Source organism: Cygnus atratus, chromosome 10 (assembly GCF_013377495.2).
Source record: "Cygnus atratus isolate AKBS03 ecotype Queensland, Australia chromosome 10, CAtr_DNAZoo_HiC_assembly, whole genome shotgun sequence".
Lineage (NCBI taxonomy): Eukaryota > Metazoa > Chordata > Aves > Anseriformes > Anatidae > Cygnus > Cygnus atratus.
Window position 1 is genome coordinate 5,393,787 of NC_066371.1, and position 15,969 is coordinate 5,409,755.

Sequence of the window (15,969 nt, forward strand, 5' to 3'; positions counted from 1 at the left end):
ATTAAGGAACAGATGGAAAAAGTGCTTGTGAGACAAATCCTGGCTTCCTAACACTAAAAATCTGCTGGCGTAGAGGTGGACAGGCCAGGCAGGCTTTTAAAACACACAAAGCAGGAAAACGCTAATTATGTAGTGGCTGCGGACTGTGGAAAGGACTGATCCTCCTAGGGAATCTCTGAAATAGAGCACGCTTCATGCTTTAGCTGCAAATAGACATTTGGGATCTGCCTTGGGTCTAAACGCAGGATTGGGACCGTGGTGGCCTCTAGCTGAGAGCAGCTTGTGAAATATGAAGGGTAATCATCCCCTTAATGGTCTTTTTCTGTGGTGTCTTTTAACGTATGTTCCTTTCTAGCCCGAGACCAATTTTCTCCTGTTAGATACCGGTTTGGGAAGTCTCTGGCTGCAACAGACCTGAATTTGGTCAGTCAAAATGCAGGTGGGGCAGAGCAGCACTGACCGAAGGGTGTCCCAGTGGGGCTGAGCTGGGGGTGTCTGTGGGGCTGTGCTGGGTCCGAGCCCTGCAGAGCTCCTCTGGTCTTGGAGGGACTCCTCCAGCGAGGAGGGGCTCTGGGTGTTTTCAGGAAGCTTTGGATCAGGTTTCTGGTCCCTCGGATAACCCTCTCAGAAGAGGGCCAATCTGGAATACTTGATCCCATTGCTGAGAAGCAAAGCAGTCCCCTGGAGGTTACTAAAACCTGGTGAGAACTCACCACGGGAATAGTGATTTAAGGCAGATGGTGCGTTTCCTAACAACCCGATCAGTTATCGCTATACAAAGTCAACGACAGCCTGGTAAGAATTTACCAAGAGAATAAACATGTAAGGCAGTAAATCCCCCAGCATCAGGGCCAGATCTCGTGGTTGCTGGCTGGCACAGAAGGGCTCAGCAGGCGATGTCGTGGGTATTCCTGTGGGAGATGGGGGTGCTTGTGGTTGGTGCTGTCAGTTCGTTGAATTCTATTTGTCTAGCATGTATGAAAAAGGATGACGTGATTTTCTAAGAACGGTTGTTTTTTTTCTGCAGGTAGCTGAATGGTTCAGTGCTGGGGTCTTGGAGACAAATGCAGAGGTTTTGGTGCAAAGCCTGTGCTGTTCACTGAGTGGTGATGCTTCTGTGTAAGGAAATAACCCAAACTGTGGCCACGTTTTGGAGCAGGGGATCTGATTTTTCCAGTGCCCAGACTGCTCAGCAAGGTGCACGCGAACAGCACCACGTGCAGAGCAGAGGGTTAGTACGCTTGTTGCTTCACCGTCACCTGGGGAAATTCAGCTGGGCAGCTCTGTGAACAGAAAGCAGCTTTACCCTGGGCAGGATGGGTATGGCTTCACTTTTCTGTGTGCAGAACGAGTGTTTTGCATACGTAGTTGGTTCTGCTGGCAAAAATGGGCAAGTAAAATCCCTGTTTTGCTGAGGCTGGAGGTGGTGGGAGCCTGGCCTGGCACCGGCTGCCCTCTAGTGTGCTGCTGCCCTCAGCCAGTGCTGCGCAGCCCCAGGGTGCCCTCCACTGATGCTGAACCCTGTGACCGGTGTGCGCTTTTTAATCTCTACTTAAACTGATGCTCTGCCTTCCTGCTAGGGACCTGAATGCTGCATAATTGCTTCACATCGAGCAGAGGGGAGTTTAATTCTCATCTGAGGAGCACGGCCACTTTGGGAACTGCTGTGACGTGCTGGCAGCCCTGGCCCTTCCCTCTAGGGTGCAGCGGGGTCTGCCCCTGCGTTTTGGGGGGAGCTGCTCCTCGGCAGGATCTGCTGGCACATGTGAAGGGCAAGTTTCTGTGCTGGGTTTCTCAATATTGAAGCTATAGTTTGGCTTCTAGCAGCTGCCGGAGTGAATCAGTGCCGCCATCCCTCCCCGCCAGCCTTGCCATCTGTGTGCGGGGAGAGGTTTTGCTGTGTTCCTGTAGGTGAGAGGTGCTGCGCGGTGGGTTTTGCATCCCTTATTTCTCCGGCTGCTTACATGTGGTGTGTGGGGAGGGCTGAAGCAGTGCAAGTCCTGTCCGACAGCTGCCGCCCTCCCGGAGAGATTTAACACACACTTTGAGATGTGGCTGGCAACACTGAAATCCCACGGGGGCTGCAGACAGCTGCCCCAGACAATTAACTTAGCTCCAAGAAACGAGTTAACTTGAGGTATGCTTGCATAGCACTGGGGAGAAGTGGAGCCACTGCTTTTACCAAGAATACTGGAGAACTGCATTGTGAGATGTGAGCCATGCTCTGCAGCCTGGGCTGCAGCAGGGAGCACAGATCCTGGTCCTGCTGCGTGCCCTTGGTTCTGGAGCTGCCCCCCTGATGAGCAGGGGTGCAGGTGCTGGGGGAGCACCGCAGCACCCCATGGGAGGCAAGGTGGAAAAGCTTCCCCAGGAGAAAGCAGCCCCGCGCACCTGGCAGAGGGTCCCGCAGCGGGAAGCGGTGCTGCTCCTTGGGGCTGCTTGTAGGGGATAGCTGGGGGCAGGTGGGATGGAGCCCAGGACCTGAGTGTTTGGAGGATCTGCTTCAGCCTGACTGCTGTAATTAGGCAGCGCGTTTGCATCTGCAGCTTGGAAACACTTCATTCGTGAGCCTAATGGGGGGAGGAATTATGTGGAGGTGAACCCAGAAGACGTTGAGCATGCCGTGGGTCGTTACAGACACGAGCCCAGCCTTGCAGCAGTTGTGCCCCCTGGAAAGGGGAGCACAGGAACAATTTTTGCAATACGCCAGGCTTAATCAGCAGGCTGGTCCCTGCTGTTATGGGCTTGGACAGGGAGGTTCTCTGCAACTGTGGGTAGAAACTGGATAGACGTATCCCTCTGAGGATGCGGGGGGGGGGGGGGTTGTAAGGGAAAATTGACACTTTCTTTGCTGTAGTGTCCAGTGGAGGATCTGGAGGAAGCCAGATGTTTAGAAGGGTGAAATCTGGGGCAGTGGAAGGTGAGGGTTAAGCAGAGGCAGGAGGCTGCACCAGAACTGCAGGCGAGCTGGTAGGGGTGTCCAGAAAAGCAGTCCAGTGGCATGCCAGAGGTGTGACCAGGTGGGGGTGTTTTCAGATATCTTGAATTCTGAATGTCAAATTCTCCATGCAGAGCACTCTGCGCCCAAGCCGTCCGCTCCTTTGGGCGTGCTGGTGTTAAACCCGTCCCTCGGGCATGCAGGGGAAGTGGACGAACGTCTTCCTGAACAGCAGCAGCCCTTAGTGGTAAGGCAGGGGGAGCTGAGGTGCAGCAGAGCACAAATCGCAGCAGGGCTGTGACAGTGACCGCTAAGAGCTTGGTTTGTCCCTGGGAACCCCTCGTACTGGGGGAGAGGCTCCCGAGCTGCTCGAGCTGGAGCACCGGCTGGAGGGGAGAAGTGGAACCAAGACCCCCCTAATTCCTGACTGAACAGTAAAACTAGGGGTGGAGAAGAGGGGTATGTAAATATTATATTACAAAAAGACAAAATCCAGGAGAAGGGGAAAGCTTGCGTTGCACGTTAAAGCTCCAACTCTTGCCTTGTTTTTTCTTAAGTCACCAGCCATCCCCTTTGAAAGTGGCTAGGGGAAAGCCTGAAATCTCCGGACCACCTTTGTTTTCCCCCTCCCAAGCCGGGGCAGGAGCAAACACATTACTCAGGCACCTCCTGCACCGTTCGGCCTTCAGCATGGCAGCAACAGGCTGAACCAGTTTGCTCGCTGCTCCCTGGGAGGTGCTGAGCAGGAACCCCGGGCACCCGCGGCCGCCCCAGGAGGAGCTTTGTGGGAGGCACGAGCTGGGCTTCGGGCACCGAGCAGAGCGTCTGGATCCGGTGCCGCAGAGGCTTTTATGGAGTGTGGCAGAGAGTAACTCGGGCAAGCAGCTTGTGGCTCCCAGAGGGACCTGCCCCCCGAGTCGCAGGTGAGAGGGGTTAGTTTGTCTCGAGCCTGGTGGTGCGTGTGTGGTTGTGTTCCTGCGGGTTGGAGGTGTCCCTGGGAGCTCGAGTCAGGTGTCTTAGCGCTAAGGGTATTTAGAAAAAGGTATTTAGAAGCTTCCTTGGAACATGCTTTGCTTGAGTATCGCAGTAGGAGCGGTGGAAGCTGCGTGTGCCGTGAGGAGCGTGGTGCTGAGCTGCTGTTTGCAGGGCTTGCCCCAGGACCCGGAGGGCTGGAGGCTCGCGGTACTGCAGCGGGACCAGCGCTGCTCCGGGCTGGGGGGGCTTTGCTGGCCTCGCCCCAGCCCCCTGCCCACAGCAGCTGCTGAGCCTCAGCTCTCAGAGCCAGCCAGGAGCTCACGCTCTGCTCCCTTGCCTGTCAGGGCTGTGCTGCAGCAATAGCTCTGCGTGCAGCAGAGGGAGCAGCGGGGCAGCGCAGCCGGACGGGGCTCAGCACCGGGCTCTGCACCCCTCGGCCCCACTGGCCTTGGTGCTCCCACCTGCACCCCGCTGGGCACCGCGACCCCTAGGGCTGGTGCTGTGCCGAGCTCCTCCGCGCTTCGGGTGCTCTGAGGTGTGCTCGGGCCCAGGTTGGAAGCTCTCAGCTGACGGCTGGGGCTCTGTGTATTTCTGCAAGTCCCATATGTCGTGGTCTTAGGACGTGGAAACGCTGGCTGCTGTTCTCCTTGTCATAGCAGACAACTTGCTGCAACCCTGCAAATATTTAGAAATCGCTGATATAAACATGGTCTGGCATCATAAGACAAACGGCTGGAAAATGTGCTTTCTCCTCTGGTATTTTGAGGATGCGTGGCATCATCAAGGGCTATTCATTAGGGCTGGCACTGTGCTCCCATCCTGTGTCAGAAAAATCTGTCCCTGTCCTGGGGTAGGCTCCCTCCCAGATGTGCAGCAGGCAGGTGCCAGTCCCTTTCCCTTGTGACAGATGTCCTGCCCGTCACCTCAGCAGCACCTTGACGGGGATATGCGAGTAAATCCCTGCTGTGGTAGCTGGCAGCAGGCGTGTTGAGGAGCAGATGGTGCTGTGCTGCAGCCTTACCTGCTGGAAGGCTGATGCGTAATTCAGCCGTGCAGAGCCACGAGTTGGCTTCCAGCGGCTGCTGCGTTCTTGAGGGGTTCGTCTGATTTACCCCTTCCCCTTGCTGATCGTTAAAGGATATTATACGTAACTTTTACTCCCGGAGGACTGGGAAATGTAACATTGAGTAGATTTGTGTTGGAATCCCTGAATTTATTCTCCCCTTGCCGTTTCTGTGCAAGTCATACCGATGAGCGTGCCACGTGTGCTGCAGGAGCTTGCTGCTTCCGGAGCAGGCAGGGGCCCTGTGTCCCACCAAGGCCAGGTAATGCACTTCAATTTAAATGTAGGTTTGATCTTATGACTGCAAAAAGGGCCCAATATGAGCTCTCTAACTCAGTAACTCAGTTTCCAAGCATCCTCTTCCTGCTCCAAATGGCTTCCTTTCCCTGGTTAAAGCTCACATCATGTCCTCTCCAAGGAGGATGGGAAAAATGCTTTTTAATTTCTCACTCCTGGCAGCTGAGGACTCATGCCCATGAAAACAAATACCTGTTAATTATGACCATGAAACGCTGATTGAATCACAGCTCTGATAAAGGCACGGGCAGTTTGCAAGCCTGCTTTATATCCCAAAGGAGAGAAAAGAAACGAAATTTTCATTTAGGAAGCTTTCAGCCCCTCTTGCCCCTCTATGGAGAAGTTTCTCTGCCAGCAGGTACCGCTCAGTTTCGGCGCTGTTTCCGCTTGGAGCGTGAGGGGAGGCTGAAGTTGCTGCCTGGGATAATGGTTAACAAATGTGGGATGCTCGCTTGTGCCCATTAGGGGAGGAGTAACACCACTAGGTATGTGAATGGGCTTGGGTCGATTCCTGCTGGGGACCAGGTGCTGTTGTAGGGTGGCCAGAACCGAGATGGGGAGCCCGGCCAGGCTGAGCCCTGCTCCTGGAGTCCAGTGGTGTGCCTGGGGGAAGTGAAAGCTGTTAAAGACGGAACAAAACATGAGATCCAAACTGCTTAAAAGGATTTTGGCTCCAGGTGAGCTCGTGCTATCTACAGCCTTTTGTTAAAAGCCACATTTCCTTGTATCTCTCTTCTTGTATCCCCCATTGCCCTATAAAACAAGCAGCTCTGCTTGGTTTAGCCCTGTGGTCGCTCTCTGCCATGTGGGCTGGGCTGAGCTGACCCTCTGCATCCCTGTTCTCACCCTCTGCATCCCTGTCCTCGCCCTCTGTGTAGGGAAGGGTGAGACCTGGGGAAGCTCCCGGCCGGCAGGGCAGGGCTCCGTGCCCGACACCTGCGTGGGTCTCGCCCTGCCCACCACGGATCCCCCTGGAGGGCCGAGGTCCTGCCCGGAGGGGCTGACTCAGCTGCGCAGCTCCCCTCGGCGCTGCCCTCGTGGCTTCCTCTCGCATTGTCCCTTGGATGTTTCCCGGGGTCACCGCTCCCACCCCGGGGCCATCTGATAAAACCACTGCTGCCGTCAGTCCTTTCTCTCGGTGCTTTTTTTTCTTAAAAGGGAGGGAGCTTTGGACTTGGGGCTCCTCGTGAAGCAAGAAGCAGAGCTGTGATTCAGCCTTTCTGTGCCAAGAGAAGTCCTGTGGGCACCACCCACGTGGATCTGGATTCCTGACCGATCTGTCTCTCTGTTTTCACAGGCATTGGGTAGAAAGCCTTAGTACTTCAAAAATAAGTTCTAATTTTGACTAATTTTAGCTGGCTTGAGGAGCCAACACTTACAAAATGTCCGAGACCCGAGAAGGGGGAGAAGCCCCATGCTGCAGCCGGAGGAGGTGCTGGTGAGCACGCGGCAGCGGGGCGCTGAGCTCACGGCGCGTGGCCAGCCTCGCTGCCAGCCTGCTGAAGGCAGCTGGAGCCTTTCCAGCCATTTCAATGGGCTTTGGATCAAGCCCGTGGCGTGCTGGCTGTTTGTTTTGGAGGCCTTCGGAGGATAAAAGCAGCCTTTCAATGGCTGCTCTTTTGCCTTTGGCTCTGCTTTCTGTGCGTGGGGCCGTGCGCGTTGGATGTGCGCCTCCGTTCTGTGTTGGAAGGTCTGCGTCGGTCTTATTCTTAGTATTCTTAGCGATGGTCAGTGCCCCGTAAAAGCGCTGTGGTTCCTCTGCGGGGAAATGCCACGTGCTGCTCGACTCCTTTCCTTTTCCATCGTCAAATGCTCCGATAGCACCGAGGCTCACCTTCAAGAAATGTGTTGTGTGTGCCAGAGCCAGCTTGGTCTAACAATCAAACAGACTTGCTTCCTTCCAAATTCTGCGTGGTTATTCCCCTTTTATTTGTCCAGAACTGGCAAATGCACAATGCACAGTTCTGTTAGTAGAACGAGGCACTAATTGCTGTAGCAGCCGATGATACGGCTTGAAATTTATTTTCTCTTCCCATGAGGAGCAGAGTTGCAGCAGACCTGTGTTCTCAGAAAGCATTGCTCGATAGCACAGAGCTGGCACCTTACTACATAGATTTGATGTACCAATTTTAATTCTGTTTGCCAGTGCTGTCTCTTTCCACCAGTTTGTGATTCTCCCTCTGCGAAAACCGGCTCTGAAGTTGCCCAGCTGTCTCTTTGAAGGGGTAGGAGCACAGAGGTGTCCAAGGTACAGGGATCTAAAATGTGACCTTTGAGTGTGTACACAGGGAAGGACAAGTCCTCTCCTGGGTGTATGGCTTTCCTGGGCTGGGTGTGACCCATGAAGTCTGATCAAGGGCAGAGCATTGCTCTGAGTCATGATTTTTCTGGAGGCCACAGCATCCCGGGTTACTCATCCTGAGAGAATGAATGCACTGAGGATATAATTATCATAGTTAGACATCATTTATTCTCACTCTTTTACAGATTCTTGTCGGAAGACTGATAGGTTTGGGTTGTTATTTTTGTCTTCCTGGCCATATATATCAAGCAAAATGCTGAAACTTTACTACCTCATTTACGCTTGCTCTTACAGCACTGTAGATCTCTGCCCAGTATTTAGGTTAGGCAGTAGTTCTACCCCATTTGTTGTAGATTAATGAGGCTATAAAATAATCATAAAGCTGGGGCAGCCCTGGATTTTCACACTCCTCACGTATTTACATCTACCACAAAATGCTTCATCCCAACATAATTACCCGACTTTTCCTAGCTTCCTTTAATATTCCCTGCCGACTCAAGGTGCCGGAGCCACCCCCTCATTTTGGGCCGTGCTCGGAGCAGGGCGATGCCAGCATCCGTCAGGGGTCGGTGCCGCGGGGCATGAGGGGTGCTGAGCAGGTCTGGGACCTGTTGGTGTCAGGGTGACCTGTTGGGGGGGCAGGTGGAGAAACCGTCCCGTGGTGGCTGTGGGGAAGGGCTGAAGTCGTCGCCGAGGAAGGTGGTGGTGCTTCTCAGGGTGCCCCAGGGCTCTCCTCTCCTGGTGAAGCCTTCTCTGAGAAGGAATTCCTTCCCACAAATCACCCTGCATGGACCTCTTCCTCGTGTTTTCCCTGGTGCAGCCGGTATGGGTGTGAGCGTCACTGAGGCCCTTCAGCATTTTTCAGGTACGGGGCGTCTCTGGACGCTACACCAGGAAGCTGATTCCCAGCCCAGTGCTGGCTGCAGCTGCAGGACTGTGCCCAAGTCCTGTGACGTGCGATGTCCTCACCCATCCACTGCATGTGCTTGTCCTGCAGCAGCTCCGGCTCTGCCTGTGCCCCCAGCCACCCGTGCCCACCTCCCAGGGGCTGTGCTAAGTCCTGCTGATGTCTCAACCTGCCGTACAGCACCTCTGGAGCTGTCTCCTCACCCAGGTAGCTGCTGGCAGCAGAGCTGGTGACTCGGTGGGTGGCAGCCTCCCTGTGAGGCACCCACTGAGCCTATCCCCACCCTGCTAGGGGGGCCTGCTGTGCAAGTGCATGAAGATGCTGCTTGTCTGAAGGCGTTTGCAGGCTCCTTGGATGTGCAAGAGAAACAAATCCACCTTCAGATGGAAATCAGGTTTCTCCCCTCCCCATGTTTTTTTTTATCCTTCCTTCCCCAGCAGTCCGGGATGGTGTTTTCCCTTGTTACGGATCTCTGCAATCTGACTTTTGGTAACAGGCTGCAGATTTCTGACTTAAATTTCTGTATATGAAAATTCAAATACAATTTATGCATGCTGCTATGTAATATATACGAGAAGTTGTGCTCTCTAAGTTGCGTGCAGACTTCCTGAACCATCTCCTCACCTGATGGATGCATATGGATGTGCGAGGTTTCAGTGAAACCGTGCTCAGCTACACCTTGACCTGGCCGTAAGAGAAGCCTGACCAGAGAAGTTGGTTTACAGAAACCGGCTGATGGATGCGCTCTTATGCTGATAGGGCTGTAGTGAGTAATGATAAACCCTGGTTTGTGAAACTGGAGCAGAAACTACTCATTTTGAGCCTGACCTGATTCTGTAATGCCAGGTATTGCGGGTGTACGTTTGCTGCTCGAGGACCCAGACTGAGCGCTTTCATCATTTATCGAGTTAAAAGGCAGAGGCGCTTCACTTTTGACGTGAAATGATAATTAGTTTACTGTGGGGTGCAGACTGCAGGAAATTCATGTTTCTGGCACGGTGTTGTCTTGAAAAGTGTGTTTGTCAGTGCATTTGTTTATGTTGTGTGTGTAGAACAACATGCGTACAGCCCAAGCTGCCTGGGAGGAGGAGAGCAGCACCTCATCCCTGGTACGGGAGGCTGTTTGTTACTAAACCAGCATCGTGCAGGCTGTGCCTTGCTGAGGAGGGTGCCAGCTACCGAAGAAGCCTCCCGAGCAGCGCAGAGGAGAGGCTCCTTCCTGCAGAGGTGAATCATTTGGGGCGTAGCCGGCTCTCAGCTTCCTCAGCCCTTGGCTTGGGGCAGCTCAGCAGGCTGGGAGCCTGATGGGGCACTTGGGAGGTGTCCACAGAGGATGTGCTTCTCCGCCAGGCCTCACCTGCGTGTTCCAAACGCCTCCGCCACGTGCTGCTACCAGCCTGAAAGGAGGACGGCGTGGCCCTTCTGTGCACATCGCATTTGCTTTCTAAATTAAGGTTTGGTAACAAAAAGCAGCAGATGAATCCTCGTGGAACTGTGGGCCTGCTTCTGAGAGGCACCCAAAATTCATGCTGGTATAGAGGATTAAGTATGTTAGGAGGATCTTGTGTTTTTTTTTTTTTTAATCTCAGAATGAAATTGCTTTGCAAACACCTTTTCTGGAAGTAGACTCTTGCTTCAGAAACTCTTGATCGGGGAAGGCTGCGTTGCACATATATCCTATACGCTGCTGCTGCTTAAGCATCTTATGTACTGAGAGGTTACGACATCAAAGAGAGGGTGACTGTCTTTCACTTTATCTTTATGAAGTTGGTAATTAAGGGCGAGAGTGTAGCAAACATGATTTTTGAAAAGTCACTTCATCTTTATTTGGGGTTAATTGCGTTAATGGTCACAGGTTGACGAGTTTGTTACATGACAAGAATCGGAGTGCTAGGGAGATGTGTGGCTTCAGCATTGCTTGAGAAGGTCCTAATTCACAAGGGAAGTCCTAATTTGTGAAGAATCTTGTTGTTCATGCTCAGGAAAGGTCCCACAAATCAGTTCCTTTGAGCATTTTTCGAAATTTATTTTTAAAAGCAGTGTAATCATGCTGCTGGCGTGTAACTGCAGTGAAATAGGAAAGTTCTGATGAAAATGGATCACGTGGATGTGTGCAGAAAATGTGGATGTGTGCCTGGATGTTGGGGGATCAGGTGGGACTTGAGTGGATGCTGTGGTACCACCACAGCCTTTGGGGCAATGCTCAGCATTGCCCTGAGACCATCCCAGGGTGTCAGGGCTCAAGGGTTTGAACTCTCAGCATTGGGGCAGAAGCAGATCGCAAGTAGCGACGCCGCAAAACAGAACTGCTGCTCATAACCTGGCAAGGGCTGTCTGGGTTTCTTGGTCTTCGCTGCGCTTTGCTGCTTGCTGTACGGAGGACTGCGTATTGGTTCCAGTTACGTTCAGTCAATATAAGAGAAAAGTTGTGGTCTGAAGTGTGTTTTAAATCAGTGGTGAAGACAGACATCTGCTAGCCCATATAATTAGCGTTTGGGGCATCTGCACAATAACTCACTTTTTGCTGTTGAAAATTATGACCAGAAATGATCAAAGCCTTAATGCCATTACCTAGGGACTGGGTGTGCGTCCTTCCCCTATGTCTAATCAAGGGGCTGTACCTGGGGGCAATACCACTTTGTAGATGTAAGGGAAAATGGATGTTCCTGTCCTGTGGTCTCGCATGTAGTACATGAATTATGTAGCCATGTGAACTTCATAGGCGGCACTTTGAAAAGAGAAGCAGCGATTGGGGTATCCTCATTCCCTGCGTTGTGGTACAGGGTGTAACATGCCAAGAGGCCAGAGAATCCCCTTGAGATCTCTTCCTATTATGCTGGTGGTGAACCTTTGTTCTCTTTCAGTATTTATTATTCCAGAAATACAATCAATAATACAAAGAAGCATGAATCTGCTGCACATCCAATTTGCAATCCTTTCAGTGATGTTGTCCTTAGATCCCTGTTGTGTAGGCTGACTCCAGAGCAGAAATGAATTCCCCATTGTTCATACAGCTGTAGATCAGATAGATTTGTAGTAGCTGTCTCTTCTGTTCCTTGAAAGCGGTACATCTACAAAGTCTTTTCCTGGGATAGATGTTCTATTTTTTCCTCATAGAATAGCGATCTGGTTGCTGCAACCTTTGAAAACCATTTGCACATCCTGCTGCCTTTCCCATGATGAATTTTCTGTGATCTCCATTCTGCCTTTAAGGAGCATGGATATTATTTAGGTATTTCAAATTAACCCACTTGCAATCAGGTTCTGAAAGTGGAAGTCAACAGAAGACAGAGTTTGATCTGAATGGCTGCTTCAACCCTGTATTAAAACACCAACATTATTCCAAACTGCATTCACCTCTTTGTATTATAAACTTTGCTCCTTTTTATTCTGGGGGTGTTCAACGCGATGCCCGAGGTTCAGAGGCTTTCGCTTAGTTCCCAGTTGCAACGAGCTTTGAACCTGTTCTTATTTGATGTTTTGTGGTAGAACAACGCTTTTGGGTTTTATGCTGCCAGCTGCACTCCCTGGCCCGATCAGCTGGGTTTTAGCCTTTAATGTTCCGCCTCGCTCAGCACAGCTTGTTTCTCACCGTATCTAATGGAGATGAGAAAATAATCCAGAAGCACAACAATAAGAATCAAGATGCCTTGATCTTCCTTCCAGCTCTCTGGTAGGTGTCCTCTGACCTTGGGGATGTCACCTTGTCTTTCTCAAATTTCCAGTAGAGGTTGGGACTGATCCATCGGCTTTCCAAGCATGCAGCGACGTACGGGCACTGCTGCTGGGGAGGATGCTGCACAGGTGCACGAGGTGCTCAAGTGAAGGAAAGGTCACTGCAGTCAGCAATGTCCCTCTGAGCAGGGTGTGGGGATAGGGAGGGCTGCTCAGGGGCACGGGGCCTCTGGTGCTGGGCCAGCAGGGAGGAGAAGTCAAGCCCACGTCGTCTGAAGAAGGAAGGACAGAAGGAAGGGCTTCCATGTCCGTGGTCCCTAAGCAGGGGTGAGGAGAAGGCTCTTGCCCTGCTTTAGCACACCCAGAGCTATTGCTGCTTTGTGGGGGCACAGAGTGAGTACAAGGGAACCAAGTGTAGGTGGGCGGGACGGCTGGGAGCGCCATCCGAGGCCGTCTAAGGGATGCGGTAGGATGGCAGCATAAGCAGTAACTGCAAACCGCACCAGTTCAGCTTCAAAATACCATGGATCATAGCCCTGCTTAAAATAAAGATCCCTTCTGCTGTATTAGAGGAGAAAATCCCCATCCTTAATTTTTTTCCTTAATGAGGTGATAAGGAAAACAAAGGCACTGAAGGCAACTGAGCAGAACAGAGACATTTAAACTTTTCAGAGTGGCTTGGCTGGATTTTCCTGGCTTAGGCCGGGCCCATTCCCTGCACTGTTTCTTTAACTACAAAGCTCCTTTTCTTCTAGAAATGGAACTTGGAAGTGATTGAAACTGGATTTTCTTTTTTTCTGCGTTTAAATTTGGAGATGACTTGACCGCAGCACACAGATGCCACGGGAGGTTTTCCTGGCTGGCTCCTCCTGCGTGCTGCCATCCGAGGCAATGGCATTACCACGGCCGAGCCTCTCGCTGGTGCGGGCGTAGCTCACTGCAATAATTGTCTGCAGATAGTTGTCACTGCTCTCCCAGTGGGAAACCAACTGTTTTGTACGTTCATGCCGATATCCAAGTCCCCTAAGCACAGGAGTGATGAGTAACGTGGAGGGCGAGGGGGCTTTCCTTGTCTGCTCTGGTGCCAAGCACGAGAGCCTTTTGGTTTCTGCGCTGGTGGAGTGGGGACAAGCACTGGGGTTTGGCTGTTCACCTAACACCACCATGGTTCCCACCGTCTCTGTGGTCTGAGTGTCCTCACATGGGGGTGGCTGGTGCCAGCCAAAGCTTTCCGTGAAACAAGTGGCTTGCGCTTTTGTTTTCTTGTTGCCAAAGCCGTGTCCCCAAGTTTTGCATAAAGTGAAGGTGACTATCACTGGAGTGAACAGGAAGAAAACAGTGCATGGATATTTGCTAACAAGACAGCTTCAAAGATCTAAATAGGGGAGATTCAGCTCTTGTGCAGCCGTTACTAAAGCCATTTCTGCTCCTTTCTCACTCGTTTCACTGCACAAGGCAGGTTACTTTCACACAGGGGTCTGTCTTGCTGGTGCTTTTAGCCAAAAAGCTGCTCTTTGAATAGTTTCATTAGCGAGCTGCTGGTGGTGGCATGTTGGGCCCCTCCCAGCCCCAGTCCCACAAAGCTTAGGAAGCCTCAGGTCCCCTGAGGGACCGTGAGAAGGTCGCTGCCCTTTGACTTCCCTCCCGGAGCTGCTCCCTAGGAAGGAGCTCACAAATGCAGGGTGCGGCTTGCTGGCATTAGCAGTTTCTGCCCCAGAAGGGCAGATCGCTGTTAAATTCCATACCAACGACCGAGGCAAGGCAGGATTCTCTTGTGGGCTATTATTTCGGAGTGTTTATTTACTGTAGTCTGGTTGTGAAGCGCGCTGCTAGCATAAGGAGCTTTATTTTTCTTGTGTGCTAATGGAGCTGTCTAACAGGAGAGCGAAATTCTCTCCAGCAGGTGTTGAGCACGTAACTGGTACGGGATGCAGAAAGCAGGAGACGTGGAGCTCTGCACCGTTCGCATCTCCTGCGATCCCAGCTGAGGACGTCGGTGCCTCTATTTCTGCAGGAGCTGTGCCGCTCTCTTATCTCCCCTCCGCTTGCTGCTCCCGAAGGTGCTTTTTAAGACAGGATTTCAGCATCTAATTTGAGCGCAGGATCAGGCAGGAGAAAGTGATGACAGCTTCGCTCCCCGGGTGGCAGATAATGAGGTGTCGGCGGCAGTGGCACCCGCCTGGGTGCATTACGGGGAGCCGCGAGGTGCCTGCCCAGCTGCTGGGAGCGTGGTGGGGCTCAGAGCCTTAACACCGTCACCGTGGCACGGAAACGGGCTTCTGCTGTCGGGGCATACGGCAGAAGGGTTAAAATTTAATTAGACAACATAGTGGCAGCTACCGGAGCTTAGCGGAGATTTGCGTAAGCGGCTCAGAAGGACAAGGCTGCTGTGTGAGCTGCTGGTGGGGCTGAGCTACTGCAGCCGCTGGCTCCCCGCCGCCGGGGCATGCCTGGAGCCTGCCCAGGAAGCGCCGTGAAAGAGGAGTTTGTTGCGAGGCCGGAGCTGGCTCCCCGCACGCCCTATAAAGCCCGCCGGCCGGCATGCCAGCACCCTGAGCGCCGCGGCAGCCGGGCAGAGGAGCCGCGCTGGGCCAGCGGAGCAGCCCATGGCCTCGGTGCTGATGTGCGGGGTGGAGGACCTGCTGCTGGGCGGCAGCCGCTTCGTCTGGACGGTGACGGTGGCGGCCCTGAGGCGGTGGTACGCGGGCCGGCTGCGGGCATGCCGCCAAGCCCTGCGGGCATGGTGCGGCCTCGGGGACGTCTACCAGGTACGGGGGCACGGCGCGGCACCTGCGGGGTCCCAGCAGCGGCGGCACGGGGCCGTGGTGGGGGACGCCGGCTGCGTGGTGTCTCTCCCGTTCGTTTGTCACGAGAGCAGGAGGCTGTAACGTGATCGTGGCTGGTGTCGTGGGGTGGTTGCTGTCCGCGGGGGGCTGCGAGAAGTCTTGAATTAACTACTTCTGGGGGCTTCCTCCCGCGGGCAGCAACTACAGCGCCGGGGCTGCAGGCACCGTGGCATCCAGTGGCACTTAGTGCGGTGTGACTTTCTTTGGAGCCTGGTTTTGCCAGCAGTTATTTTTATACGTCTGTATTTATTGTCTCGCATGTAGGCACACGCTGTGTGTCCCATCGTGCTGTCAGCGTGAACGTTTGCTTGGCTGTGTTGAATATTTCAAAGCTGCTTCTCCCCTCTCTCTCCCTGCTGTGTTGTGATAAAGGGAACTGCACAGCTCCCAGCACACCAGCTCTTCGTAGCCACCAAGGTGTAATTTCCACGTGGGAATTGTGCTAAAAGGACATCTGTACCTATCTAATCCCAGAGGGATCCATTGTGTTTAGCTTTAAGGTATGCCAAGAGCGGGAGAACAGCTTTAAGATGATAGAAGTTCTTCCAAGTGCTCGAATGCAGCTGTGCATCTCACGGCTGACAATGGCCGTGTTCTTCAGCTGCTGCTCTCCAGAGCCTGGCTCAAAGTGGAAAGGGTTTTAGGAAACAAAACATGACTGCGCCTCTGTCTGAAGTTAGTGTCCTGGTGGCTGTTGGTGAATTAATCTTTCTCTATGGACAGCATCACTGCCTGGTGCTGTGGGGAGTTCTAAAGTGATGTGAAAAAAGGGCAAAATTAGGGGATGGGTAATGCCAGACGGGGTCTGGGGGTGCTTTACCCACGCTGAGAGCACAGCCAGGTGCTGGGCACACACAGCCTGGTGCCCTGTGCTTGCTGTGCTGAGGATCTGCTGCGGTCTGTGCCGTGTCCCAGAGAGAGGGAATGGGCAGGAACAAAGCTGCTCTCACATCTTAATGTCAGGAA

General features: G+C 53.0%; 1 protein-coding gene across 6 annotated transcripts in view; it reads left to right on the forward strand.

Annotated features, from left to right (window-relative positions):
• FRMD4B (FERM domain containing 4B) overlaps positions 1-15,969 on the forward strand; it is a 113,679-nt gene that overhangs the window by 23,958 nt on the left and 73,752 nt on the right. The window contains exon 1 of one of the 6 annotated variants that reach the window (XM_035547082.2): positions 9,864-9,936. The exons of 4 other annotated variants lie outside the window; for them this stretch is intronic. Coding sequence is in view for 1 of the 2 variants with exons in the window: in XM_035547079.2 (XP_035402972.1) it covers positions 14,764-14,925 (162 nt within the window). In the remaining variant the exon portion in view is untranslated. Of the gene's footprint in view, positions 1-9,863; positions 9,937-14,620; positions 14,926-15,969 lie in introns of those variants that run through there. One more of the 6 variants, XM_035547079.2, reaches the window with a different exon arrangement.